General features: G+C 37.9%; 3 protein-coding genes across 3 annotated transcripts in view; 2 read left to right on the top strand and 1 right to left on the bottom strand.

Moving 5' to 3' along the window:
* The window catches only part of LOC135170449 (sialin-like), a 203,962-nt gene extending 196,543 nt beyond the window's left edge, over positions 1-7,419 (bottom strand). The window contains exons 1-6 of the mRNA XM_064136274.1: positions 7,286-7,419; positions 6,613-6,801; positions 5,998-6,294; positions 3,097-3,244; positions 2,109-2,309; positions 892-1,552 (exon numbers count right to left, since the gene is read on the bottom strand). The gene's annotated coding sequence lies outside the window, so the exon portion shown is untranslated. The remainder of the gene's footprint in view (positions 1-891; positions 1,553-2,108; positions 2,310-3,096; positions 3,245-5,997; positions 6,295-6,612; positions 6,802-7,285) is intronic.
* LOC135170415 (teneurin-m) overlaps positions 1-17,197 on the top strand; it is a 138,590-nt gene that overhangs the window by 56,751 nt on the left and 64,642 nt on the right. The window lies entirely within an intron of this gene.
* Positions 1-17,197, top strand: part of LOC135170485 (uncharacterized) — a 195,662-nt gene that overhangs the window by 175,649 nt on the left and 2,816 nt on the right. The window contains exon 4 of the mRNA XM_064136336.1: positions 13,275-13,383. Coding sequence (XP_063992406.1) covers positions 13,275-13,383 — 109 coding nt within the window. The remainder of the gene's footprint in view (positions 1-13,274; positions 13,384-17,197) is intronic.

Raw genomic sequence — 17,197 nt, 5'->3', positions numbered from 1 at the left:
AATTATAATTTTTGGATTAATAAAGGATTCCCAAAGGATTTCAAGACATATTCCAATACTATCAGCTGAAACTACCCTAAAAAATCACCCTGCACTAAATTAATTAAAAACTCCAGGTCCCTCTGAGCCCTTAAATCCCAGAAAATCAATCAATTTCAATGACCGCGGCCTCAAAGTCCCCATAACCATTTGAAAATCGAAGAGTTGGAGAACTCATCTCCAGTCAGACTGCAAAAGATTTACTACATGAGGTACGTTGAAAGAGGAAGATGCTGAGCTGACTCAGTGGCTTCCCCCCGTGATACAGAAGTCTTGAAAGTTCCTTCTAATCCTCATTCCAACATTTCTCAGTCTCCAATGTGACCAACGCGTAAGACTACCGCACAAATGTCCCGGGGGATAGTCCACCGATAATCCTCTCTATCATTTCTCAGCGGTTAAAAAAAAAAATCGAGGACTTACGTCAGTTCAATTACGCTTGCCATCCCTGAGAGACTAAGTCGATACCCGTATTAACTCCTTTCTTATTAAATTTTTATTTATCGGAAAATTGAGGCACGTGTTTGTGCGCGCGTGTGGGTCACTGACTTTTTTTTATTCGTTAACGTTAATTTATTTTGAGTTATTCGATTAACTATTTTCTTCATTTTCCTACGTAACGCCATTTTTTTTAATCGCGGGATGTTTATAGTACGAGCCCAAGGTATCCCATTACCTTGTAAACACTTTCCGAAAGCATCGAGAACTTTTTTTCCACTCGATCAGCGGAAAACGAGATTTTGTGCACGACAAACATTCTTGCAATGTCTGTTTGTGCACAGTACGTCGAAAAATCGTATATCAATGTATTGATATGTTAAAATGAAAAAAAAATGTTTTGGTGTGACTCACCGGCGTTGGATCAAAACAACAGCTCCGTTCTGATCTCTCCAATAGCCTGCCAGTAGTGTCCAATGTGACCAAATCTCCGAGGCAATTGACCGGAACGACTCCTTCGATGACACAACACAACACAACACTAATACACTGAAGGATATCCAAGCACTATATAACCGAATATTTTTTCCCCACCCTTTACACATAATTTAATTTAAAAATTGAAAAAATTTGCATTTGTACCGAATTAATGAGATACTTGGACATCCTTAACCACAGCACACTTTCATAGTCTTTAAAAAAAAAAAAACACTGATCACTTCACCATACACTTTAACACTCAATAACCAACTTTTTAGAAACACGCACCACCTCCGAATGACTAATATCGACTGTCTGTGTTCACTGTCGCGAACAAAATTTCAGAAAATTTTCACTCTATCTAATTTATCAACTGTCCGAAATCCTTTGTGTCGGCACATCATCGCGCGGATGATGTCACCGAGTTGTTTATTTTGTTTTCGATCATCGAACGCGGAGCCAGTGGCTCTCGGCATTTCCATATCATTTGTATGGGGTTAGAACGATGGTACCACTATCTCACCAAAACACAAGTCCTCACATTGAGAGTCCATTGTCCCAAGTAAATGATCCAAAATTTGGGTCCCTTGGAGTTCTAGAAAAATCGTAAATGAGTTCACGAATCGATTGTCGGTGGCTTTATTTCTCGATATTAATTATTTCTCGAGATATACGCGAATGTAGGATCCGGGCGATCCCAAATTCTGAACCAACGAAACATCAATCGATACATCCAATTATGACAGACAATTATTCATGACAATTGCCATTGTCTGTTCTGGTCATTAATCGCTCGTACCATAAATCGATCTATCTCTTGAATTATGCAGCTATCAATGCACTGAGAACAGAGACGAAAACAGTAGAAGAAGTTGGAGGAGGCAATTCAACGTCCACTCGGTTGATACTCAGTCTTAATTACCGACGTACTTAATGTCCGATACGTCTGATAAACTGTACCGATAAGAGGGAAAGATAACTGAACGATAATAAAAGCTGGGAGGCAGAGGGCCCCGGGAGGAAAGCGATCGTGGGATACGATCGATTCAGCTTCTATAGTTTTATCTCTCTCAGCCAATCGACAATGCTATTCTCGAGAGATCTTACTCTAATTGAACGTAAATGGGTGATGGGATTGAACTGTCACTTACCTTGTGTCACCTTCTCTGCATGAAGGCGCGTTCTCACTCTCCGTCAGGAACTCATTTTTCCAGGACTTTTTTTTATTCTTCTTTATTGCTAAAGAGGATTCACTTCAGCTCTCGATAATTGCTATAATTGACCCATTTTTTTCAGTCAATCAAACTTCATGCAGCCTTCCTGTCGATTTTTCAATTCCTTTTTATCGGACGCTGAAAAGGCATTAAAGGTTTATTTGCTTTTGAAATTGATCGGTGAACATGAGCGATGAATTGTTAGGAAAAAATCAAATCTCATGGACGGTTGATTGTTAATTTTTAAGACAGTCCCCCTCCCCCCTAAGGGGGCACTGGAGCAGAAATTGAAAATTACCATAAAACGTCAAAAATTCAATCCACACCAGAACAACCTTAATAAACAACATAAAATCCTGAAGCACGCACCACCAAAGATGAAAAAAAAGGGAGAAAATGGCTAAGAAAGTGCGCAGTCATACGGTTGATCTGGTGTGGACGTAATCTGCCGTTTAATTGGGAGCAATGAAGCGCATGTCTAAAGGGTTTTTTGTGCAGAGCTTTCGTGAAGGATTAATCTGTGCTCATACACGAACAAAGGGATTTTTTTCTAAATAAGAATTGTTTAGGAGAGCTAGAGCGTTCTATTTAATTATAGACTGGTTAGAGACTATCAAATTGATTGATGATAACAATAAAATAATTTTAAAGTCAAAGTAAAGGGGATGTTTGACCTCTAATCGATACAAATCCTTCGATTTCCAATTGTGAAGATTTTTTTTAATTTATAATTATACCACCAGCATACGTATGCAAGTTATTCAGGGTTATTGACATTATAGGAAGAAAATAAGAGGGTTATAAGTTCCCGTATATGATGTATAGGCACACTCGTAGCCAGTGCCAGAACGTACAGAAACATTGGAAAAAAGATCGAAAAAAAATGAGGGAGAAAATAAAGAATAAAACACACAACACTACTCACCCTCCTCACTGGTACTGAAATAATACACAACTGTACTAGAGCTACAGTTTTCCTCTCCACATTTTTATTCCAACGTTGCTGCGATGATATATGCACCAAAACAATTGCTTTGCGATGTGAAAATAATCCCAGCACTTGAGAGGAAAATCTGAAAAAAAAAAATGATAACAAAATTTAGCTAACATTTCCACATTAGAATTAGTGGAAATTTCTGGGTAAAGAGATGGGATAACTTTGATTTTTTCGATGAGGAACATGGAAATTCATTAAACGTTTTAAATTTCGTCGCTTTCACGTTCATGAAAATTGCGAAAAGCGATTTTCCATGTGAAATTTCGGGAATTTGCCCTGAATTTTTCCCTCCATACGTTCACGAAAAAACATTTGACAGAAGTTTTTGATAAAAATTACCGCACCGTTCCATAAAAGTAGGTCATGAGTCATTGGTACCTCATTTCTATCCCAAAACATGATAAAAATTAAAATCTAATAATTAATTTTTACATTACCTATTAATAAATTGTTCTAAACAATAAAATGCTGGCAAATGCTATTAAAAAAATCGTTGTAGTTTCTTATCCCAATATTTACTGGCAAAACTATATTTTATATTTATTTATTATTTATTTACACTTTCTCAGTGTGCTTTGGAAGATTTATCGACTCGGTAAAAGTCAACCACGCGAAATAATATCCCCCAACTGATATAATAACCCAAAAGCACAATGACATTATATTTTTTGTTCAGAGCCAACACGCATGGTCCAATCCATTTATTATTAATTAAATTGCTAATGGATAGGCGCACCGGCTTACCGACCAAGTCCTCCTCTTCCTTCTCTCTGTCATACACGTTTGATCCCCCCATCGTACCCCCCACATTCCAACCCTCGAAATGCACTGATAAACAATGTCACAATTGCAGTACAACAGTGATAAGTGAGGAAGAGAGAATGTGTGTATTAACGTCTCCCTAAAATGCGACTATTGGAATTTCTACGCGCTTGTCTGCGTGGTGCCATCAATCGGCGATTAATATGGAGACGGGCATTTGATTTAATGTGTTAACGAGGGGACAGTTACATGCACTATGTCTAGTGGCAATGGATTGCAATCCACCCCAGCAATAACAATCCGGAAGAGGGGTAAACTTGTCTGAATATAACAAAGAGCAGACAGCGTTGAAAATTCACAATTTGAAAAATTGCTTCTCTTTCGGTTGGAATTTATTCACGTGTTTCAATCCCACCGATAGGAAATGCCAAATGTTTTTCACTAGTCAATACAAGGTGTCGCAAATAAAATAACATAACGATTTAAATTATTAACGTACCATAAATCCCAAGTGGACTTCAGCTTTCATCTACCAATGATGTTACCCTAATCATTTCAACGAAGTACAGAAAAAAAATACTTGAATCAACTACATGTTATAATTGATCAAAAATTCTCAAAAATTTTTTAAACCAACAGCAAATACCTTGGATGCAATTAACGATAAACTAAAATATTTAATATTTCACCCATGAATTTTTCGTTTTTTTTAATCATACTACAGTATTAACGCTTGGGTTATTAATGAACTTAATTACCCAATGTGTAACAGACACAGCCAGTAGCAATAGCTGCTCTGGGCTCCACCCCCTCCCCCTCCCTCCTTCCTCTATCCACAGTTTTGAGATATAATATTCACAGAAAATTTCCGATCCCTGTAAAATTTAATTTCACCGAAATGACAGGATAATTTTTAATATATCTCGGCAAGTTCTTCATTCTGTGAAATTAAATGCAAAACAGGGATGTTTCATTGTTGGAAAAATTTTCACGGTAAAGTGCCTCCAAAGAAAGCACTTTTCTAGCTGAGGAAACTGGTGTATCGGTTACAAGCTGGTTTTCCCCAAGCAAGCGACTAGAGAGGATAAGATGAAACAAGAGAGGCAGAAGTGGATAGAACCTATCCACTACGATACCCAACCGCAGACCCGCCGCTTATTAAACCATCCCTCATTATATTTCAATATGCCAAAGCTAAGGGGGTTTCGTCAGTCGAGGGTATAAGTTCTATCCAGACTCAAGGGCTAAATTCACAAACGAGCTGAGATGATACGACCAGTAGCAATAATATCAACGGAATTATTTTTGTTTATTCTAATTAATTCTTCTTTGTTTATTCGAGAACCACCGAGAGCGGACTAAAAAAAATTAGTTTGCCTAAGAATTGAGATGCCTGACACACGAAAATATCTTTGTGGATAATATTTCTCGAAGACAGGCATTTTCAGGTACTCTAAGTTATACCAAATTATGAAATTTTTGAACTGAAAATTAGTGATACTCGACTGAATAATTTTTATTTCACGTCTACCCTTATTTCTGTTTCAGGTGGGTTTTGAGACGCTTTTGAAGCTCTTTAATTTGACGAGGAAACGGAGCGTGAGTCATTGTAATAGTTCTTCAACAAAGCATTTGAACAGAAAAGAAAATACCAGAGAAAACCTGGATAATGAGACAGGAATTGGGTTTGAGGCAACTCTTTGACCTCATTTTTTTTACCGGAATTAACTGGTTCATTAGCACTGGAAAAATATCGAGCTGACCTCCATTCCTCTTATGTGTAAAACTCATTTGTTTTACAACTTAGTGAGGAAAATTGAGGTCTTCAAAATGAGACTCACGTCCTGTAGATTTTCATACAGAGATTTACGTTGTAGAACTTGACCCAAAAACCAAATTTTTGTCACATCTTCTTCGAACGAAAATTAAAACTTCTCCGTTGATAGAACAAAATATGATATGAGATTTTTTTATATGCATTTCCCATGATAAGAAGAGGCAGCAAAAAAATTTCCTAATACAGATTTTTTTGTCTGAGTAAAAAAAAAGGAAAAAAGTGGAATTTACCTTATGGGGTTTAGAGTTGGTACGTCAGGTGTGATATTATCCCGCAAAATGAACTCCCAGTGCTTTGCGGTGGCCGTGTTTGATCCGCTCACATCCTCCACATCCTCATATTCCAACCAAAGTCGAGTACCTCCATTATCCGCCCCAGGGAAAGCTTCCTCTCCCTCGTGTCTTCACACCTGCCACGCACGTTTCCACGTTGTAGGCATGATCAGCGTGTTAGAACTATATTTACTTGGCTAGTGAAGACACGTTTATCGTCTCGGGTTTATTGATTCCCAGCTTACACACCGATAACTAGAGAAATTCACGCGAATTAATTTATTATTAAATTACCAAAGTCAAACTCCCAGATATATATTATAAACTAATATAATAACATATTACGCAATAATATATTATATAATATTATTGTATGATATCATATCTGTTTATAATATTTTCTTAATCAAACGAAAATGATCGTTTGGTGCCCATTGTGTACATAAAATATTGCAACAAGGGTTTGTTGTGGAGGATTTCCAGGAATGGCTTCATGTACCATAATTTTATCAGTTTATTATATTTGTAGTCTTTGTGGTTTCGATTGCTTATTGTTAATTCAACTTAATTTACCTTTGGTGTCTCAATAACTGCGCCATCAATTCAACACGTCACGTATCCCCCGTTAAAACGAAGGAGCAGCCATGCTATTGTGGAATGAGCGATTCACAATAACACCCGGACGCCACTGAGGGGCTAGATACCACAGGATATTAGAGGCGGATTCAGTGGAGCCGTGTTGTGGTCGTTTTCGTCGCCGATCTGTTGAAAATTTTTCAGCTATTATTTACGAAGCCTTGAGTGTACTAATTGAGAATACATATTCGTGCATTGCATCACGTATTCATAATAAATATTAGGATCGTGCAAAAATAAATTTCTTGTCGACGTTAGAAACAAATTATTGTCTCCAAATTATTCAGCTGCACTCCCGAAAAAAAATGAATCAAATATATTTTTTATTTAATCCTGATATTTTCAATATCTAAATAGCAATCGTCGTTAACTAGGATAATTTCTATTAATTAAACAACAAACACTGCTACTGCGCATTAGTCAGAGCGTCATTTTTTTTATGACGCCATGACGAGCAGTTTTTGGCGTCCTTTGTGGGAATAAAATATTACAAAAACGGTTTATCGTGGAGGATTTCAAAGAATGGCTTCATGTGCCATAATTTTATCAGTTTATTATATTCGTAGTCTTTGTGGTATCGATTACTTATTATTAATTAAACTTAATTTACCTTTGGTGCCTCAATAACTGCGCCAACAATTCACTAATCACGTATACCCCCCCGCAAACAAAGGAGCAGTGATGCAATGGTGGACTGAAATTCACAACAGGCGTCGGCCGTGAGGGACTAACCGACGCGCGATATGGGGGGGTGGGGGGGTCCAGTGGAGCCGTCTTGTGGGAGTTTTTGTCTCCGAACTGTTCCAAATTTTTTAGCGATTATTTACAAACCCTTGAGTGTATTGAAAATACACATTTATCGATTGTTTAACGTATATAAAAAAATTAATCAATTATGTTTGCGCCTGGTATTTCCAATTTTCAATGTCTAAAGAGCAATTTTCGTTGACTAGGGCAACGTGTATCAAGTAAACAATACATATTGCCACTCAACGTTAACCAAACCGCCATTTTTTTCATGACGCAGCAATTCTCGTCGGCCATTGTGTGAATAAAATATTGCCAAAAGGGTTTGTCGTGAAGGATTTTTAAGAGTGACTTCATGTGCCATAATTTCAAGGGTTTATTTGTCATCTTTGTGATGGTTGCTCTCAATCAATGTTAAGTCAATATGATTTACCTTTGGTATCTCAATAGCGTGCCCTTGAATCAGCAAATTCACGTAGCCCCCGATCAACCGCAGGAGCAGACGTGTTATTGTTGGGACAGTCACAACACACTAGAGCCGAAGGAACGGGTGAGGTACGGCAGGATATTAGGAGGGGGAGGGGGGATCCAGTGGAGCCATCTTCTGCTCGTTTTTGCCGACCAATTTTTAGGAATTTTTCAGTTATTTACGGGACATTGAGTGTAATGATTGACAATAAACGTTTGTGTGTTGGTTAATATATTTATAATAGTTATTAGAATCGTGGGAAAATCAATCTCTCATCTCAATCTGAGGTTTCACTGAGAATTCAGTGTACTTCCGGTATTTTAAACAATAGGAAGGTGAGCATTTCTTAATTAATTTAGATTTATGATTCCATATGAATACTTTCTTGCACATAACATCCGAGTGCCATTAAAAAAATATAATATAATATATTTTATAATTAATTCAAGTATATTCGATTATCGAAGACAATAATGAGAAAGAAATCATTTTCCCACGAATCTATCACTTACCGTAAATAGATTAAATATGGCGAAAACGTTTATCTCCGATGTATGCTCTCAATGTTTTAAAAACGATCACAAGATGGCTGTACCACCATTCGACTCCCCGCTGAGACGACCAGAGAGATCGTAATCCATCATGGCGTCGTATACTCCTGATGGATCTTTGCAATACCTCCACAATAACACCGTTATTCTTGAATTGATTTGATGGATCAGTGAATTTGTTGAAATGTTCGTACTAATCAGTAATCGAATAGTCCGTAATTGACTGCTCGAGCTGAGTAGCTCGAATCTGAGCTGGATCGCAGCTGAGTTATTTTGGAGATGCCGGAGGTCAAGGGAATCGACAATGAGAGAACAAACACAACATACTACACGTCTGTTGACTTATTAACATTATCGGATATGGAACCATTGCCGAAAATCCTCCAAGGTAAACTCTTTTATCATACGCAATGTTCAACATTCTGGTATTCCTTGGTCTACCATAATTTACCATTAAAAATCGAATATCCCAGGATAAATATGATTTCCTCATTAATTCTTATCATTTATTATTATTTTATACTCATAATTATTCTTTTCTTAACACTTAACAATTCGAAAAGATTTTCGTCCTAACCTTACATTCTGATTTTTTTTCTCTTCATTCGACATTTTTATTGTCAAACATTAAGGTCAATAAAACCATATACTTACTTGATCATAAAAATTCATCAAGCCCAGGGACCATGAAGTAAAAAAAATGTTATCCTCCAAAGTATACGTATTATTACCCTCTGGGCCATGCGTGGGAGATTCAGAAAGATAATTCAACGTGCATTTTCGCTTTCTCACACAGTACGTAATGGTTCATGTACACAAGAATTGCGCTTGAGGGGACTGTATGTGCATCAGTGGGTATTATCCATCACAAATTTTTTTTTGGTGTATGGCGCGTGTGCACCTGCCCCTTGCATCGTCCAGTACAAGGATCTCTGCATCTCGTTGTCTCCATTGTACACCTGCCTCAACCCCACACGTATATGGCCAATATCTCCACGAGAACGTGCCCGGAGGATTCTCTCTTACCTGTGAGTTTATTGTATACAATTGCAATAGAAGGTTACCCTTGAATTCTGCCTTTTTTTTGCGTTTTTAACGAGGAATTTTAAAGTCACCAGCGTGTAATTGAGTTGAAATGATCATTAGTGGCTTCTTCAGGGTTTTTTGGAGATTAAATCAGTCCAAGCATTTTGGTTCATTTTAAATGCGGTCATTTGGAGCTGTAATACTATGTACTAATGATGGGGGGTAGAAAGATTTGTTTCATTCTGGGGACGAATACAGAAAAAAAATTTAGCTCATTTTTTATTTTTCTATTTAATCGTTTAAAATATTCCACGTTCGAAAAAGTGCTCAAATGGCCAGGAGAATGAGGAGTTTTTCAATTAATTTCATTTTTTTTATGTAAAAGTCTTGAAAAAATAATACTGAATCCATTTGGGAAAATATTCGATACAGGGACGTGAATAAATTCATTCAATTGGATTTAATTAAATGCATTACATTACTTGAATATTAATAATTCCTAATTGAGATGAAATAGGAGAAATCAAATATTTTTATGATGGAACAACTTCCCATAGTTATTCCTGTGAAAGAAAGCTCATAATGAACTTGTTGAAAACTTTTGAAAATAATGAATTCTCATTCATCCCCTTTATTGAAATACTTTTTATCGTTAAATCTTTGATATCATCTTCGACCTTAGACGTTACTCACACACCTCACAAGGGGGAATATGTGAAAGGAGAGAAGCAAGCTCCGTATGATTAACGAGCCCTGGAGCGTTTTGATTATGGCTGGCGTCGCCAGAAGAGGAGGGGGACACGAGACGCCGGGGATTCTCCTCGTGTGGCACTGCAGCTAACGTCATGCAATTAGAAGATAAATCATTTGTAACTTTGAAATCGTGGTATAATCCGAAAACCCCTCACTCCACACCTCCTGGCCATGGCACTGTTCCCTTGTCGAACTCTAACACCAATAGTTTCGCCAATTGAATGATAAAAGCCAGAATTAGGCGAGGAGACCAGTTTTCGGACGATTAAGGATTCTGCACTAATGAATAATCCGTGAGTTTTACGTTTTTTCATCTAAAAATTTTTGATTTCCCTGCTAAGTCCCGAGATTATCTATTATTATTAAATCGATTTGTATTTCGCAATGAGTAGAATGATCACCTCACTCGGAACTCTGATTATTTCGTTAATTATTTCAAGTGCAAACGCAATGAAAGCTATTTTAGGTAGAAATTAATTGACCGACGAGGGTTTCCAACTCTGCGGTGGTGGGCCCCGAGGGCTCGTTAAAGATTTCGACTTCTCTGAACACAAGGGTCTAATTTTTTTTTTCCACTCAATTCCTACCACTTGAAACCTCGCATGTACGACTGAGGGAAAATAAAAGAGCCCAGGGAAAAGGGATTTCTGAGTGTTTTATTAAATTTTCCAGTTTTACTCGTAAATTCTTTCTCATAAATTCGACTGGGCTCCTTATAAAACGCTGGAGAGTCAAGTGGTTTTACACCAGATTTTCTCTCGTCTCTTTCTTTATTTTTCATTCTTGAAAGAATGATTTGAAATGAACCAATTGCCAGCAGCTGGTGCGTCACTCATCGGAATGCTTCCACACTGTCTGGGATTTATCAAGACAAAAAGGAGCTAATTCATTGCTCGATGCACAATGTACTCGATTGTTCATTATTCGAGACGATCTATCAAAGGGAAATTTTTCAAGAATGAAGATGACTTATGTTTGCTTTTATTACCCTGGTGTACTTTATATTGGGGTCAGAGTGCGGAAATGTGAGAAAGACGATTGTCGAAGACGGAGCGGAAATTGCGAAATTGTTGGTTGAGAATTGATGAGTCTACTTTTGTCAGTTAGTGGATTCTTATGTTTATTTTCCGGTGGACGGACTAGGATAGCACCAGGGAAAGATGAATGAGAAGTTTTGTAGAACGATGGAGAATATAGATGTCATAAATAGGAACAGGGAGATTAATTGCCGATAAAAAATCCCTATCGTTCTATACAAATGGATCATGAGTCATTTAAACCTCATTGCTACCCTGAATCTGAAGGCTGGGATAGTAGTCAGGAAAGGGTGATAATCTTTACGTGATTAGTGATTCACTAGGCCATTGATAACACCGTAAAACCCTCAAAAATCTTGTTGGGAAAATGAGTGAACAATTTATGATTAAATAACGAAATTAATTGGAAATAATAAATGAATCCATATAGATTCATTTCTCCGATGAATAAATTTATTTTAATTAAATACCCGAATGTGCTCGCTAGATATATAATCGAACCAATATTAATTATTATTAAAATTCCCAGATGACCCAAATAACAGAATTTCATTAGTACCTCGGTGACCTTATAAATTTGCCCACTCCAAAATTATTAAACGATAAAATTAAACAAATAGGGGATAACACTGCCGCTGTATTAATAGCCTCCATTGTTCCCTGGAGAGGTAAACAATTTTTGGCAGGTACATATATTTTTTTATGTGGCAACATTCTCAGAATGGATTGGGGTCAAGAGTCTTTAGGGGGGGAAATCACATTGAATGAGGTAAAACGCAATTGTAGTTTCTCGCGAATAATGTTTATTGTCGATATTTTGTGCGAAAATAAACTCTGTGGTTGTGGTCAATGCAGAAGGGTGATTAATCTTGTAATTTATATGATGTCAATATGCACTGCTAATTACGAATCTATCTCGAGGAGGATATTGGCTTTACACTTTGGAGTGAGTTCCCGCGTTATCAAAATGATTTCATATTGATCCAAAAAAAAAATGCATTTGGGGTCAAATCGATAAGTCAATGACCCTGATGTTCTCTGAAAGTAACAGCGCTTTTTTTAGTTATGAAGATACGTGAAAAATAATCTGACTATTTTCGTATCTTTTACATAATTAATTGTAGAGATATAATAGTTGGAAAAAGATCACTTTCTGTTTGGAATTCTCCATTTTGAGATAGAAATTTTCGAAATTTGGGTAACTCCTCCCCAGATCACCTCTTTACCTCTCCTGTTGGCAATTTTGGAGTATTGACTCAGTGAGATACACCCAGACACAAAATTGTGGAAAAAGGGGAGGGCAGGGGGTATTTAGGGAAGGTAGGCTTGGCCTCTAGGATTTCAGGAGATTTGGGGTGTAGCAGGTTGGTCTACGTGACATAAAGGCCTCGCGGTACAGGGGATGATATAGTACGGTGTTTATTGCGTTCTATTTGCTACGCTAGTAGCATCAACCGGAGAAGCAATACCCTACTGGGCCTTCATACACTCTCACTCACCCTTTGCTACTTCGTGTATGTGCTATACTCAGCTACTATCTTCCGGCAGAAACTAATTACAACGAGACCTAGGGTCGTACAATGTACCAACCAAAAGCGTTAAAGCGAAATGTTTTCGTTCTGGCCATGTTGGAATACACGTGCGCTCCACCTCGCTCATTACATAGCCAGAGGGTATATAACCTGGGGGGGGGGGGGGAGTTTTATGTATGCATTCCCATTCCTTTTGGAAAATTCGGATGCGTTAAGGGCAACGACTGAAATGTTGAGAGAAATCCAATGGTATGATAAAATCAGTCGTTGGAGAATTTTTGAGAAATTTATCTGAGTTACGGAAATTGTCTCAGCTTGAGTTTAATTAAGGAATTATTGTTTCTCGGGGGTTAACTAATTATGGCATTTCAGCTATTTTATGGAAATGAAATTCTGGGGAATCTTGAATGGTTCATGTGATTTCAAATGATTTATACTTTTTTGGTTAATTTTATTTTGTTATTTGCATTTTTTTTTATTTCAGTTGTCAGAATCAAGTTGAATGATGGAATGAGATCTTACAATTACGAGAACAGTTTTCGACAGGGGAATTCTTTTACGGGGGTGTATGAGGCCTCAAAGGAGAGAGATAGGTAAGCAAATTGAGAATCGAAACATTCGCAGGATTGATAACGAGAATTATTATGATAAATAATTATCGATTTCCGGATTTCGAAATTCGATAACTCAAGAATACCGCGGCCTCTCGGTTAGTAATGGATTTGGTGGAAACGGTCTTGCGTTAGTGAGCGGAATTCTGATTCCAAATGTTCGTAATTGCATATGAAATAACTCAACGTCGTTGAGGCAATTCCCCACGATATCAAATGATTTCAGGACTGATTTCATCTGAATCATTCACATTTATTTGTGTATTTCAGGAGCAAACTATTTTTGCTCGAAGCCTAAACTCAAATAGAATCAATTCATGAAGTAATTTCTATAGTTCGAATTTATACTTTTAAATTCGAAGAATTGTTCCATCGAGATTTGTGTATTTTCCTGGTCTTTCCTATTTAATTAAAATTTAACCAATTAATTTCCTACCCTAAGTTGTATAAATTGTATATATCTCCCTCATTTTCTTTCTTCTTTTTTCTTTTCGTTTCCCACAGCGCACTAAAACTCGGGCGTACCTCGTTTATTCGCTCGTCTTGCCTTCAAGTAATTTCCTTTGAATCGTTTCGAGAAAGAGGAGCCTCGACAGGGGGGTGGTCACAGAGTATAGAAAATGGTTGAACGTTTTGCTGTGGCACTTGGGGGTTTCCGTTGAATCCTAGACTGATGTACTGGTCCGGACGATCTCTAATTACGTGTTCTCTCTGGTTTTTCCTTCTCCCCTGTCCCTTCGTCTCTTTGCTTCTCTGTCAATGGCAAGTGACTTTCGCAATTTTACGAAACACTGCAAGTTTCACTAGGTTTTTACTCTTTGATTATTGAGTCTGTTTTTGATGACCATGAGAAAGTTAAAGAGTTCGTAAAATGTAGAAAGGGTCGTATCCGCCGCTTCTCTCTTTGAGGTGATTTTTTAGTTTATTTTTTCAACTGGTTTTTTTTTTTTGCTTTGAGTGATGAACAGCGCACGTCCGACTCCTTTGCGCATCTCCTTATTAACGTGACAAAAAATATATTGGATAAACTGCACAAAGAAATAACAGCGAACAGTCGATGAACTGTAGGGTTAAAATATTTTGTCTGGATCTTCTGGAAATTGTTATCAGCTTTGCAATTCCACTGGAAGCGAACTTTCATGGGCAGTTCGCATTTACCACCACTGAACTGATAATTAATACTCAACTGACCATGAAATTTCATTTTTCTTCAACAATGCGTAACTTCATGAGCGTAAATTATTTATAATAAACATCCGTCCGCGGTCCTGTGCTTTGTCGACTTTGAATTATCACCTGGACTTGTTTTTGTTTATGATTTTTTCCGCCCTGAGTTTTTTTTACTCATCACTCCTCTCATTTCTGTCTGTCCTACGCTTGTCTCTATGCGTTCTTCGAACACGTATTTATACGAGCAGATGATGTACGTAGCCGCTGGGAACTGTCCATCCTTTCTCTTTTCGTCGTGCTATACCGAAATGAAAAAGAGAGATGGGGTGAGATATGCACCCGGAGGCATCGGAATATGGTGAATGCAAAAATGTTCTTCCGCGGTAGACACGACAGTGGATTGCGGTTGAATTCATGGCAGCGTGTTGATTCATTTTCTTTATTTCCAAGTTTCCTTTCTTCCATTTGTTACTAGATTTTTCCTTTGTTCGTGAAATTACTTCTCATTCTTCGGATTAGGGGACAGGATTCAATTAGGGTGATATTAATCAGTGAGTCGGGAGTGGGGGATGGAAGCTGCAAGTGCATTAGTTCTCATTTCATTAAGGTTGTTGTTGTGTGGATTAAATTTTCTATATTTTCTGGGGAATTTTTATTCATGGATTATCCTAATTATTACTGATTGAGTTGTCAGTTGATTACCCAATGCCATTGGCCACCGAAATGACTCTCGAAACGACTTGAAACTTTCACAAGTTCAATAATTCGTTTGTAAGAAGGAAATGTTTAAAAAAATATCAGTATTTTCCTACTTAATTTATTTGTAAAGCAATTTTCGATTCCTTTTCGAATAGTTAGTTATGAAAAAGATGGACGAGATGCGATCGAACCGATGCTCGAGGAGATGCTACATGGAAGCAAAGTGAGAAAGGGGGGTGGTTATGGGAGGGTGGCACATGATATCAGGCTCGGAACGTTATAAATCAAACATTCACAAAGGATAATGGATGAAGGAAGGCGCCGAGCGAGTGTTCGATATGATACGTTATATTATAGTGCACAGAGAGTAAAAAAAGGCGTTATAGCCCCTGCCGAAGAAGTAAAGAAAAGCACAAGAGAACGACAAGTGAGTATACAGTCTGTTCGGGGTCGTGATGGGGGGGGATGGGGGTCGTAATGACTCGGGTGAACGCGAAAAATTGCTGGATCGACGGTTCACACTGACGTTGTACCCTTAACATGCAGATCAATCATTGGCAGCGAAGATGTCGGGTTTTATAAATCGTTTTTCTCGCCTTCAACGCGTGGGGAATGTAAAATATTAAATTTTTCGACATCACCAGATTGACTTGACGTCTAATACATGTGTGAGGAGAATTAAATTTTCATCTGTAATACGCATCATAATAATTCCTGTCCGGGACGCAAAGGGCCAGTCCAGGCAACTAGGGCGACGATAACAATGCTCGTGGTCCTCGTATACCAGTCGGCTCATACACGTTCTGAAATCTCGAGTTAGCTCATGGGCAATTTGTGCTCGCGTTCGCGTATTCCCCGTTAATCGCTCGAGCCCGGTACCGCCCGGGTTGTCGCCGCAGGTTTTTCAGGTGATTTGTTTAATGCCCAACGAGGGACATACGCGTCTGAAAATAGTCATTTATACATCTGGAAGCATGTTCGGGTAATTATCCGCATTTACTTCTGCCCCACCGGAAAAATGTCCGCTGAATATATTTTAGGGTCATCGAAAAGCTCGTGGAATTTTTCCAAAATTCTTCTGACGATTTCCGAATTATATTTCAAAGACAATATTTTGTTATGCAGTTGACACACAATATTTTTATCGGATCGATCAACACGTTCTCGTGTCATTACTGAACTTGAAAATTCTCGCCTGTTTGCCCGTTTCTACGTGCGGCACAGAATAAAAAATAATGGTGCCCCCACCCAATTTCCGCTTCCTCAATTTTACTCATATTTTTTTCATTCCCCTTTTAACCTTCCCACCACCTCCCTTTCTTTCCTTCACTCGAGAGCACAATTCGATCTTCAGGAATCATGGGGATAATTCCCGTTACTCGCAACATCATTAACTTCTCTTTCTTGCAATAGTCGAGGGTGCAAGTTGCCACCCCCTCGTGTCCACAGAATTCATCGATCACGACAAAATGCCAGTGGCCTTCCCACCCACTTCATCCAAGGGTGACTCGCCAGTGTATATATCGGCCAAACGCACACGGGAATTTATCCAATCACTGCGAGATTTTTCACGCTCGAACTGTAATGCTTTTCCCCTAATACCGAAAAAAAATTGGAAAAACCGGTTCCCACAGATTAATCAATTAAAAACATTGAAAAATCAATGAACAAGAGGTATTTTCAGTCAAAATCGGTCTGACGTCACCTCCAGTCGGATCAGAATTTAATTATCATTCATTATAAATAAATATTGATGAACAAAAATGGAAGGCGTCCTTCATCAAGACGATTTCGAGGATTTCAGGATTATTTTAATGATTATAATTAAATTCCGCAGGATTACTAAATTTATTTTTGCTAACGTCATATAGAACTCTGTCCAATGGGATTTGCTGCCGAACTCATTATATTCTTAATGGAAGAAATG

Source organism: Diachasmimorpha longicaudata, chromosome 17 (assembly GCF_034640455.1).
Source record: "Diachasmimorpha longicaudata isolate KC_UGA_2023 chromosome 17, iyDiaLong2, whole genome shotgun sequence".
In the NCBI taxonomy this organism is placed as follows: domain Eukaryota; kingdom Metazoa; phylum Arthropoda; class Insecta; order Hymenoptera; family Braconidae; genus Diachasmimorpha; species Diachasmimorpha longicaudata.
This window is presented reverse-complemented; position numbering and strand designations above follow the sequence as displayed.